The following is a 13,509-nucleotide window of genomic DNA, read 5'->3' as shown; positions in this document are numbered from 1 at the left end:
AAGAGCACCCAGGTCTTCATGGGGAAATCAGAGAACACATCACACAAAAGGTGAAAATTTAACCTGTGTTCTGCCCAGGGCCACCCAGCATGAGCTACAAAGCGATCTGCAGATGTCTGCTACTTGTGCTGGGCTTGGAGGTGCCCAGGTGAGGCCAAGCTGCAAGTGAAATCTGGCTGCTGCTAGTGCTGAGCATGGGGCCACTTAGCAAGAGGTACAGGGCAAGCTGAGGCCAGATGCTGCTTGTTTGAAAGACATAGAAATGTCTGAAGCATGAGCCAAGACAGGCCATTTGTAGCAATAAGCCACTGGAAACAGCTTGGGTGGGCCCACAAGTTGGGTGGGGTGGGGTCTCAGGGGATCATCAGGACTGGGCAAACAGTGTTAGCCTGGTTGATAGAGACAGATATGGGGCCCACCTGCCAGCTCTGTGTGAAGGTGGTGGGTCTCAGAAAAGGAACAATGGCTTCTGCCAGCACTTTTGTCTGGCAGAAAGATGCCCCTCAGCTCTCTCTCTGATGCTGGACAATTCAGTTCCTACTCATATGTCTCTGGTTTTTCAAGCTGCTGACCCAGCACTGGAGCTCAGAGGGAGTGAGTCTGAGTAAGTTTCTGCATGAGCCCTTTAAGCAGAACTGCCTCGGACTCCAGAAGCCCTCTGTCTCCCTCAGCCTCAATCCCCACTGGGTTTTATGGCCAGAAGTTATGGGGACTTCTCTTCCTAGCACTGGAACCCAAGGCTGGGGGGCCTGATGTGGGGCTGGGACCCCTCATCCTCAGGGGGGACCTCCACAGCTGAGATATCCCTCTGCCTCTCCTACCAGTCTCCAGGTGGCTTTTTCTTTAAATCCCTAGTTGTAAGACTTCCATTCAGCTAGATTTCAGGTGGTTCAGAATAATGGATGTTCTATAGTTTAGTTGTAATTTTGATGTGGTTGTGGGAGGATTCAAGTACCACATTTACCTATGCTGCCATCTTGCCCAAAAGTCCCTTATAAACATTATCACACTGTGGCTCCAGTGGGGCACAAACCCAGGACCATCTGTGTGTAATGCAGACATGCCAACTGCTACACTATGGAATCACACTATTTCAAAAAATTTTAAATATAATCAACACTTGTCGGATACCCATACTGTGACAAATATACTCAGTATGTACAACCATGGGTGGAGTATTAAACTTGGGAGAGGGTCTGGCCCTAAGTCTGCCTCTGGGTAGTCTTACTACCTTGATGGTGTCTGTTGACTTTTTGTACCTTTGATTCCTATCTGTGGAATTGGAAGGCTGGAATGGAGGATACCTGGGATAGCTTGAGGTTCTAGTAGCCTATAATTCTGTGTAAGGACCAGAATTTTAGCACTTTGATCATGCAGTAAAGTAATTTAAACCTCAATGTATATCAACTTCAAGGAACTTGAATGGAGAGTCTATTAGATGCCAGGCTCTGTGCTAAGTGCTGGGGATACAAAGATAATTAAAACCCAGTCCCTCTTCAGCATTAACTGACAGTCCAGTGGAAAAGACAGGTAAAAAGAGAATTACAGTTCAGTACAAATTTACAATAAAAGATTTTCACCTCAGGAGATTGGGGATACACAGGGACGAGTGATCATCGTTGCCGAGAAGGCATTTGAACTAAATTTCATTGAAAACATAGTTCTCTGGGTAAATGTAAGAAAGAGCATAATGTAAATTTGCAACCTCAGTTGCTATAACAAACCCCACAATATAAGTTTATTTCCAGTTTTCAAAGTACAATAGGGTTGTCTCTGTGATTCTTTGTGGTTACTCAGAAGCCCAGGTTCCTTCCATCTTGTGGCTCCTTCTCCTGGGACAGCAGAGTCCTCTGCTGGATACCCTGCATTTGGCAGGCAGAGGAGGGAGAGAAGAGTGGAGGATCGTGTGGAAAGTTTATGGGCCAGGTTGCAGGTGACCTGCATCGTGTCTGCCCATTTCCACCTAACTGCACGGGAGGTCGGCAGTGTGGTCCAGCTGAGTGCCCACAAGAGAAAGGAAATATGTTTTGCTAGATTTCCCTTGGGCAGATCTAATGGAAGTGTATCATTAGATAAATGTCAAGATTAGAGTTACTCACCAGGGACTATCTTTATCAAGTTGTGGTTGATGGGAAAGAACTCACCACAGCCTTCATTAGTTCAAGAATTCCCAAGTGAGACAGCAGTTCAGGTATTTAGCAGGTTCTGAAATGTAAGAGAGAACTGGCCAGAGAGAGTGAGATGAGAGTTCACCACTTAACTGGACGGGCCTTTTCCACTGCCTGCTGCCCCTCGAACCCACAGGTCTGGGATGCTGATGGAGAATTTACATCTATCCACTTGGCAAATAGAAAGCAGTTGATTCCCGTGCTTATAATCTGCTGTCTTCTCTCTCCACAGTGACACTTTCAGCTGCTCCTCCCTCCTACTTCAGAGGATTCACATTAATTGCCCTCAAAGAGAATAGAGAGGGTGATAAGGAAGAAGACCATGCTGGGACCTTTCAGGTAAGATCCTTTCTGGGCTTATCCAGTGGCCCTTATTGCTCAGGTAGGTAGAAGCCAAGTGAAAGATGGACAAACTGAGAAGCCTGAGTAAAATGAGAGGTACAGGTGTCTGAGGTGGGCTCTTGTGCAGTTCCCTTGACCATTGACCAGGTGGGCCATGTCTACATGAAAGACCCATAATGGAGAAGGCAGCAAATGCTTCAAATGTACCTTAACAGGTTGGCCACCAGGCAGGGCCTTTCTCTGGGCTCACAGTGCCTTTGGGCAGCACAGTCCAGCACGGTGAGAGAGTGCTAGGAACCCAGGTGAGGCTGTTTTTCCTGTACAGCCATTTCGTGATTGACTCACAATTCTCAAGTATAAAATGAGCAGGAGCTTCGGATGGCCAGACTAGAGGGAGTTCAAAGCACAAGAGAAGGACTATTAAGGGAATGAAGGGATTGATTTATGGGGGAAGATTAAAAGAATTAAATATGCTTTGCTTGGCTAAATGAACAGGACCGAGTTTAAGAGGTGGTAATGGTCTTTAAATGTCAGTCCTCACAGAGCAGTCTCCTCCAGGGAGAGGCTTCCTCTGACTTTGTACAAAAGAGCACAGCATGACAAAAATGGGTCAGGAGAAGAAAGGGAAACTCAAAGGCAAGGGCCCTGACAGTGAGTCATATTCCACCATCGAATATTCTTCCAAGGGAAGTGGCGGGAACATCATCCCCTTTCAGAGGTTTTAAAAAGAGGCCAGCAAGTTGTCAGAACATGTCCCAGAAGGACTGGAGTGATCCTAGGAGGGAGCCTGGCCAAATTTGCTGTAACCATTACTCATCTCAAATTTCCATTGTTCTGGAATCCATTTCTATCTGGCATTTGCAAACTCAGAAGAAAAAGAAAAACTCAGAGGAAGATGACTTATACCCATGGCTGACCACTGGGGAGCCTGATACAATTTGTGGGCTTCACAGAGGACCCTGCTCCACAATATCTTGCCCAGCCAAAGACATTTTCTAATCCTTTGTGGCCAGGTTGAATCCCGTGATTTTAAAAAATGTTCGTTTTTTAGGATTCTGGGCTTTGGCCTAGCAGGTCTGCTAATTTTATGCTCATTGTAATGTCCTTCTGTGGACCTAAGTGGCAGGAACTTTCCTGGCATGTATCTGAAGGAGTTACCCCATAGTAATACTAATGACAGTCAGGTATTTTTTGTTTTTGTTTTTTATTTTTTGGTACTTACTGTAAGCCAAGCCCTAGGTTTAGTGTTTTCCCCTATCTTGGTTTATCTTCATTTAATTAGCTTGCCTTATCTTAGTTGAATCCTCAAAACAATGAAGTAGATAGGAACTTTTATTTCTATTTTATTGAACAGGAAATTGAAACTAGAGAGATTGAATCATTTGCCTAAATGGTTAGTAAACAGTAAGGCCAGCTTCCTCTATCACGTGACTGATTCCAGAAACTAACTCATTTCCTTAGAGAACTGAATAAGCTCCAGGCACAGGTGTGTTTGGACAGTGCCTTTGTAAGCTTTTCATTATAGGGAAAGGAAGATTCATGCATGGATTTAGCCCAAAAAGCATTAAAATACACCCCCTGTACTTGTTGTGCTAATTTATCTGGAGGTGTGGATGATTTATCAGATTCGGGCAGCTGAGAGATCTGGGTACCTGAGTGTCAGAAGGGGTAAAGTTCTAAGAAAAGAAAAGGTTGGGGGTGGGATGGGGGAGTGTGATCTTAATCTTCACCCCAACAAAATTTATTTGCTTTAAAATGATGCTTTGTGGTATATACCCAAAAGAGTTAGAAGCAGGGACTTGAAAAGGTGTTTGTACACCCACATTCATTGCAGCATTATTCACAATTGTAAGAAATGCTCACAATAAAAACTGGGACACAGGACTTGAGCAGCAAAGTGAGCCATTTATTCATGAGTCTGCAGAGTCAGGTTCACCACCAGCCAGGAGAATGTGTACAAAGTAGACAAAGAAAACTGGTTTTACAGTAATGCGATTAGCTCCCCCTCCCCTTTCCTTCTCCCCCAATTCTCCATTACTGGTTAATCCAGGTTAAGTAAGGGTAATCTAGTTATAGGTCTATCTCCAACTTATTTGCAAAGTTATCTAGCTACATATTCCCATTTCTCGGTGTTTGGTGACAACAATCTTCCTCCTTTTGATCCCAGAGATATATGTGAGGAGTTGCGGAATGTCATTTCCTTGCCCCTTTTCCATGATTCATCTGTTAATTATCTCCTACTGGTTTGAGAGTCACTGGCTTGCTTCTTTTTTTAAAAAATAATTTATTTATTTATTTGTTTTGTTTATTTATTTATTTTTAGAGAGAGGGGAAAGGAGAAAGAGAGGGAGAGAAACATCACTGTGTGTGGTTGCCTCTCACTCGTGCCCCCAACTGGGGACCTGACGTGCAACCTAGTCATGTGCCCTGACTGCGAATCGAACCAGCGACACTTGGCTCTCAGGCCGACGCTTAATCCACTGAGCCACAGCAGCCAGGGCTTGGCTTGCTTCTTTATCCCAAACACAATAGCCAAAATAGTCCATGGTTGGATGAATGTGTAAGTAAAATGCGGTATATTCATACAGTAGAATACTATTCGTTCCTAAAAAGGAAGGACGTTCTGACACATGCTATAACATGGATGAACCTTGAAGACATTATGATAAGTGAAAGAAATCAGTCACAAAAGGAAAATATTATGATTCACTTATATAAGGTACCTAGAAGAATCAAATTCATAGGCAGAGAATAGAATTGTGGTTGCCAGGGTATGCAGGATCAGGGGAAATAGGGAATTATTGATGAATAGGTATGGAGTTTCAGTTTGAGAAGATAAAGTTCTGGATGGTGGTTTTAGTTGCACAACAATATGAATGTACTTAATGCCACCAAACTGTACACTTAAAAATAGTTTAAATGGTAAATTTTGTGGTATGTATATTCTACCACAATTTTAAAAAGTGATGCCTGAGTTAGCCCAGATGAGGATATGATGTAGAGTTAGGCCTGTGGGGACATGGCTTCTCTTTCTTTAATGGTGTTCTGGTTTAATTGTATTTGCTGGTAGTCCTCTCCAACTCACTGCTGTGTCTGCTCAGTTAAATCTTGGTCCTTAAAACTGATTGGTGACTACAGGGCCCTGCTCACAGTGGGCAGTGAGTAAATGTTTGTTGGTTGAATAAATGGCCAAATCACTCTTTCTACCAGTGTCCATAATTCAGTCCTATTTAGAATTGTTTTAGAACTTCTATCTTTTTTATACATACCTCTTTTTTCCTTCTCCTGGAGCTCCTGTTATCCTTTCTTATTTCATGTCAGTGGTTCTCAGAGTGTGGTCTCTGAACCACCAACGTCAGCATCATCTGAGAACTTGTTAGGAATACAAAATCTCAGGCTCCACCCAGACCTACTGAACCAGAAGCTCTGAGGGTAGGGCACCCACAACCTGTGTTTTAACAAGCTCCCTCAAGGTGAAACCAATGCTAGAGTTTGAGAGGCAGCATTGAAAGGAGACATAGATCCCCATCCAACATGAACTTCTCCACCATCACGTCAGCGTACCTGTCTGCTCCTGTCTATCCTTTCATTGCTTCCACCAGCCCTAGAAGTTTCAAAGTGGGAAACCAGTATGAAAAATGCTAACATACAATACTAATGCTGCATGCCAGACATGGTTCTAAGTGGTTTACATTGAGTAACTGATTTAAGCATTACTGTCCTACTTTTCACAAATGAGGAAGCTGTGGCACAGAGGAATTAAGAAACTTCCCTAAAACCACTCAGCTCTAAGGAATAAAGCTGGGATTCAAACCTAGGCAGTCCAGGTCCCTACTTCCAACCTTGGTGTACACTGCCTCTCAATGTGCATATGTTAAGTAAGAAAATGAGGGTGTACTATGACTTTTTTATGGTAGAAATTCCTATGCCAAGGGCTTTATGTACATTTTTCTACTTGATTCTTGTAGCAATCTTGTGAGGCCAGTATTGTTTTCCCCATTTCCAGGTGATGAAACTGAGTCTCTAAGAAGTTAAGTAAATCGACCAAAGTAATCCAACATCTATGGGAGGAGAAGGGAGCAAACACTGTGCCAAATGATTTTTCTCTCATTTCACTTCTCCCCACCCATCCTACCTTGTACCTTGTACCTTGAACACTCCACTTGGGTTCCCATCATCTCAGACGTTAGAGGGTAAGACATCATAGCTCATGTCTCTGTCTTACCTCGCCTGCTTCAGACCTGGTGGTTTGTATGCTTGCCCCCTCCCACTCCAGCTTAAAAGTCTTCGCTCTCTGTACCAAAGCAATCACCTTTGGAGTCACTCATTTATCCTCCAGCATTGATCGTCTCCTATGTGCCAAGCACTGAGGTTGGCACTGGGGATATGAGGGTGAGAAAAACAGACATAGTCTTGCCCTCATGGGGCATACAGTGTCCTCCTTGTCACTGGACCTTGTCACTGGACCTTCTCAGTGCCAACAGGTGTGGTCAACAGTCAGCAAGTCATCAGTTGGGACATGAGTAGATGATCAGAAATGACAAATGCCATTGTAATTTTAAAAATATATACATAGCAATTAACACATATTTAGATATACTTCTTTGTTAACACCCTCACTCTAAATCTGACATCTTTGAGGACTTAACATCAACAACAAAATTCTAATACTCTTTAAATCTGGTTCAAGTTTACAGTCCTAGTTCTGAAAGTGACTCTTAATGGTGGGTGACTTTGCTTCTAAATGAGTGATCCCTCACATGGAGAATCTAGACTTACCAGGTACAGAGACAATGAAAGAGAACTTGAATGCCCCTTTAGACTTGGTAGGGAGGGACTGGGGCTACTTGGTACAGGGAATTAAGGGTTACAACTCTCACCACTCCGGCAGAGAGCCCAAAAGAAGAGGTAAGGCTGCCTTCTCTACTTCCAGGGGAGGGCTCAGCGTGGCAGCGTTGGCACTGACTAGGGGATCTGTCTCTGGCTGCCAGATGGGAGAGACACAGGAATCTCTCTTTGATGAGCTGATTGGGTATACTCATGGTTAATTGAAAGTGACAAGGAATGCAGGGCCGGGATGCCTGTACAAAGTAACCCACCCGTCCTTTAAAATTCTATTGCTAAAGATGAATAGCTGCCTGGAATGCTGGTGGCCCAGCCAATAGCCTGACTCACTCTCCTGCCCCCTTCAGATCTCTGCTCTGAAGGCCCTTTTCCAGGGAGACCATCCTGATGACCCAATTTGAAAATTCATCCCTCCCCGCTTCCATCCCTGAGCTAGACTCCCTATCCTCCTTCCCCTCTTAATTTTTTTCCATTGCCTTTTAGGTCATCTGACACGCTATCTATTCTACTTGTTGACTTGAGTATTATTTGCCCTCTTCCACTAAATTATAAGCTCCATGAAGCATGGACTTTTATCTTTCCTGTTTGCTGCTGTATTCCAAGCACCTCAGACTGTACCTTTTACACAGTAGACACTATGGACAGAACTTTAAGCTGCTAATTTATAATACTATTGCTTTATTTAATTTTAGTTGAAAGCCTGTAGCATCAACTAGTTTAGGTAACAGTCTGCTAATCAAAGGAAGAAAGACTCATCATAAAGGGCTGTTTGCTGGAAGAGATCCCTTATTAATACCATACAAACAAATATTTTTTAAAATAGCTAATTATGTATTTCATATTCTTAATCACCTGTTTCTAAACTATTTTTATTACCTCTTCATTAACAATAAATACTTATCAGCATTTAATGTGTTCTGAACCATGTGAGAAGGTAAAAGTTTTTGACACATTTTTCAAAAAACAAAATGCTCTTGCAAGCCTGTTCTTAAAAATTCTTAGTTTATAAGAAAACTTTTTTTGTTACAGTCACCTATACTTAATCATGCACCTTATCAGATATTAGGATTTTTTTCATTTGCCTTTCAATGTTATAAATAATGAAGTATAATAAAAGCAGTTTCTTGCATAAAAGTTTTTTTCTTAGTCAGTATTTGCTGGAATAGATGCCCAGAAGTATATTGAAAAATGCAAAGGATATGAACATTTTTATGTTGTTTATGTGTACTGCAAAGGTGATTTTCACATACACCCCCATCCAAAAAATATTTTACTCAACACTCTTTTTAACAACTGGAACATGGACCTCCCTTTATGGTGGCCACATACACCGATGTGAAGAGGGACATGTATTTCCATATCAGGACTGGGCATCACAGGATTTGGGCAGGTCAACTTGATGGACCAAATCCAGCAAGAAGCTAATGGAGAAAACAAGACAGTCACCTACCTAGATCCAAACTTTAAATAGGGTGATCAGGATGGCCTCTTTGGGAGGTGATAAAGAGTACAAGAAGAGAGACATGGATTTGTGGACATGGATTTGTGGCAGCACATTAAACAAACAACAACAAAAATGCCCCAGAATTTTTAGTTGCCTGTAAGTAAGTTCAGAATGTGTCATCCATGACATAGGAACACAAAAACTGTTAAGGTCTTAGGATACATCATAGGAGCATTAACACAGCAGTCAGATTATAAGATTCTTAATCCATCCTGAGAGAGCCCATAACATTCTCTTTTTTTCCCTATAAAGTACACCTTTTTAGTGAACAAATACCACTGTCTAAAATATACGGTGTTTTCTTTTATTCATTCATTTGTTCATTTGTATATTTTCACAGCATTCATAGAACTCTGTACTTTTCCTTCAGAGTGAATATTGCAACTTACAATTGTGTATTTGTCTATAGGTTTATTTGTGTAATATTGCTTGGCCCCACCAAACGGTAGGGCAAAACCAAATCTATTTTGTTAACTAGTGTATTTCTCACAACTTAACACTATACGAAGCACATGGTGAACACTCAATAAATATTTGCTGAAATGAATTAATGAAAGCACTAGTTACCAGCTGTGTGAAAGGCAATGTACTAGGCTCTAAACATATGGATATGAATAATTAGGCATGGTCCCAGGTATTAGAACTTCCCAACCCTGGTATGCTACATATACTGGTGGATTACAAATAAATTACAGTGGTCCCTCTCTATATCACGGTTCACTTATCGCGGCCTCACTGTATTGCAGGATTTTTTAAAATATAATATTTAATTATTTATCGCAGGTTTTTCGCTACATCGTGGGATTTTGTGGTACTGTATACATATGTTGTTAAAGTTAGGTAGGTTTAAGAGTGTAGAATATGTTTAAGAACATAAGTTGTGTTTATAAAAGTGTGGAAAAGGTTAATAAGGGAGTGGGAAAGGTTAGTATTGGACTGGGAATGGTTTATAAGTGTGTGGGAATAGTTTATAAAGCCTTAAAATATATATAAATACTAAAATAAATGTAAGGTTCCTACTTCGCGGATTTTCACCTATCGCAGGGGGGTCTAGAACATAATACCCACGATAAGTGAGGGAATACTTTATAAGGGAGCCTAGGTATTTATTTCCTTAGATATTGGGGTGGTCTCATCTTTTTAAGGAAATTTTATCACTTCTTACATGTGACATAGAGTAAAGAGACCTGTATACAAAGAACTATATTGCAGCATGCTGGTGCTATAATTGTTGCACATGTGCACATGAGAACATTTGTAGGAAGTGAGGAGTGAGTGCTGATTTGGGGGAATACAAAGGACACTTACTGAGATAACTTTCATGTTGTCTCTTTGGGTGATTGAAGTTTGCAAGTGGACCAGAGATGAAGATGAAGGGTGTGTGTGAAGGCCGCTCCACTCTTTCATCATACCTCTATTTTAAAATGTGCCCTACTTCAGTGTTTCTCTGTATCTTCATTGACAAGGGAAGATAACCCATCCAGGGCCCAGTAAAAATTTCCTTAAATGAATGAGTGAATAAATGAAACAGGATGAATGACAGACCATGACTGCCCCTGCCCTTCAGAAACTCACTCAGTGTAACATGCCTCTGTGGAGTTGCGATCCTAAAAGAACCATCAAAAGAATATATTTAAAAAGCAATGTCAATACCTCTTTCTTGTTCAACACTTAATTTTCTTTTTTAAATTGCTATCTAAAACTTGTAAGAAGAATGAAAAGCAGCATGCCATGTGAGTGCCTAGGGGGGACATTGGGTCCTCTGGCTTCCACAGCCCTGGTCTCCAGTGTTTGCTAGCAGGAAAGATGAAAAACAGTTTCCTTCCAAGAAGACAAGCTCTGAGTCTGGGAATGAGACTCCTTATAAAGGCTTGAGCATCATTCCTCAGCAGAGCACACACTTGTTTTATATTGAAAAATACAGAAAAAGATAGAGAATGTTAAAAAAGAAATAAAAATTAATCATCTTTTAACCTAGAGATAATCACTATTAACAATTGGGTACATTTTCTTCCAGATTTTAAATATATATTCATATATATATATATAATTTCTCAACAAAATTTTGTAACCATACTATATATAGGATCTTATATCCTGTTTTATTTTTTGTGAACATTATCTTATTAGCATATTTCAATGCAATTAAATATTATTTCACAGCATGAATTTTAATGGCCTTATAACACTCCACTATATTATTGAATTATAATTTTTTCAGACATTTCTCTATGTTGGGCAAGATAGGGTTCCAGTTTTCCTTTTCTCTTTTTCTCTTTATTCTTATTTCTAAAAACACTGCAATGAATACGTTAGCTCATAACCTTTGTCAGCATGTACGAGAAAGGACCCCCCAAAAATAAGAATTTATTTATAAAAAATTGTTACATGTTTAAACTTCAGTCACCTTCAAAGTACTCTCCATTTGATGCAATACACCTATCAAGATGGTTTTTCTGCCGTTCAAAAAAAATTTGAACTAGTCGATTTTGAGGCCTTTTGGTGCTTCTGCTATTTTTTGTTTCACCTCTTCCACATCTGTGAAACATTTCCCTTTGAGGACTTTTTTCATCTGGGGACACAAAAAGTCAATCAGGGTGTGATCAGGTAAATAAGGAGGGTGGGACATGGAATCATGCTGTTTTTGGTCAAAACTGCTGAACACTCAGTGTGGTATGGGTATGTGTGCTCATAAACAATCCATCATGAAATGGGCAAATGCGCTGAAAGAGTCTTCAAAAAAATTCACTGAAGCTGAACTCAGCCTCTCACAACAACGCCAGCTGGTACACTGATACAGAAGGGTTCCTAAAACACCTAGTGGGGAAGCCTGTACTACAAGGGGCCTACCCTCCAGAAGATAATTCCAGTTCTTTTGGGTCCCCCCTCATATATTTTCTTATTATTAATTTCAATAATTAAATTATGGGGTTAAACTAAAGTCGGTCAGTCTCTCTTTCCCCCCCCCTTTCCCTGTGCGTGCACACACATGTATACAGGGATGGGCAAAAGCAGGTTTATAGTTGTTTGTATGGAAAAAGACATAAAGATTATAATCATTACAATAGTCATATTAACTCAAAAGAGTGTCACAATGCAACTGTGAACATACTTTTGCCCATCCCTGTATGTATATGCTCCCCTGTTTCTAGAGGTGGCCGTTTGGATTTGACAGTGTCAGCAGTGGGCACACAGGTTATTGTGAAAGTAGAAAACATCCCTATTTTAAGGCTGATCTTCCTCCTCAGAATTGCCCTGGCTGGTTTAGCTCAGTGGATTGAGCGTCGGCCTGCGAGCTAAGTGTCGCTGGTTCGATCTTCCAGTCAGGGTACATCAGAGAAGGAAAACTCTGACTCCAAAAAACCTCCGCTGCCTTGCGGCATACCTCTTCAGGGGAAAGGCTAAGGGAGTAAACCCCGACAGAAAATCCGGAGCCGGAGTCCCTAAGGCGGTTTGACGTTGTAGTCAACACCGGCAACTCCTGCGGTGCACCTGAACCCAAGCTGTATCGACTCCGTCTTTCCCTTGGACCCTTCAGCTGCGAAGAGAGGGGGGGTCTGCTGCATGGGCAACAGCAGACCCTCCATATTACCCTGCCCAGGCTCTGTAGCTTCAGCGTCATCGCAAGATGTCGATTCAACACGGGAGGAGACAGATACCATGTCACTCCCGAGTCGGACTGCACAGCCATTCTTGGCGGTGCAGATAGACTCTGAAGAAGCTACACCATCGTCTCTCGAGACGGACGGCTGCCGACGACGACGACCTCCTCAGAAAGAACCATGTATCTTATTATTCTTCCAATTCTAGCTATCTTTTCCATTCATAAAAGGGTGTGTGGAAAGAATGTAGATTTTGGAAACAGCAGAACTGGGCTCGAATCCTGCCTATGCAGCTAGGTGAGGAAGTTGCTTCATTTTGCGTATCAGATGAGATAGTTTATGTAAAATGCTCAGCAGAGTGCCTGGACATGATGGACTGTCAATCAGAGCCTCTTCCTCCTGAGCCAGCAGCCTAGGATACCCTCCCCACATCGTTGTGTCCTCTGACTCACAAACTGTCTCTTTCTGTGGACATGGGCAGACATCTCAGCTTGGGTATAACTGACCAGCTGCCTGTAGAGCTCTCCCACGTGAAGGGAAAGACAGGCTTCTCTCTTCACTGTAATATGACTGGGAGGGCTATAAAGTAAAATAAAAAATTTCATTGCTGCTGGGCAAATGATACCCAGTAAATAAAAACAAAGCCATTTAATGTGGGTCCTAGCTGTTTGGCTGGGCTCACTTGCTGCCTTTGTGACCTATTCCCACATAGCGGTTTCACTGAAAAAGGTGTTCAAACTATATCTTGACAGAAGTCTCACACCTGGGAATGAGCAGGTGCAGGAAACCACAAGAGTCACCTCCAGGCACTAACCAGTCCAATATTCTTCATTTATTTTAGTTCTCTTTCTCTCAGTTGTAAGTTCCAGAAGGACAGAGACTGTTTCTTTCACGACAACACACCTAGTGCTGGGTGCAGTGCCTGACACACAACACATGATCAGTAAATATTTGCCAAACCAATCAATCAATTTCCTGTCATTTTTCAGACCCATCCCTTGGGGTAGGCACTATTATTTCCCCATCTTATAGGCCAGGTAACACAGAG

At 41.9% G+C, this 13,509-nt stretch overlaps 1 protein-coding gene across 1 annotated transcript in view; it reads left to right on the top strand.

Moving 5' to 3' along the window:
* SPON1 (spondin 1) overlaps window positions 1–13,509 on the top strand; it is a 258,983-nt gene that overhangs the window by 17,013 nt on the left and 228,461 nt on the right. Inside the window, exon 2 of the mRNA XM_090263785.1 lies at window positions 2,401–2,507. Coding sequence (XP_090119911.1) covers window positions 2,401–2,507 — 107 coding nt within the window. The remainder of the gene's footprint in view (window positions 1–2,400; window positions 2,508–13,509) is intronic.

This window comes from Furipterus horrens, unplaced genomic scaffold (genome assembly GCF_987537825.1).
Source record: "Furipterus horrens unplaced genomic scaffold, mFurHor1.1.pri manual_scaffold_2, whole genome shotgun sequence".
Taxonomy (NCBI): Eukaryota; Metazoa; Chordata; class Mammalia; order Chiroptera; family Furipteridae; genus Furipterus; species Furipterus horrens.
Note: the sequence above shows the minus strand (reverse complement) of the source record. Positions and strands in the feature narration are given on the sequence as shown.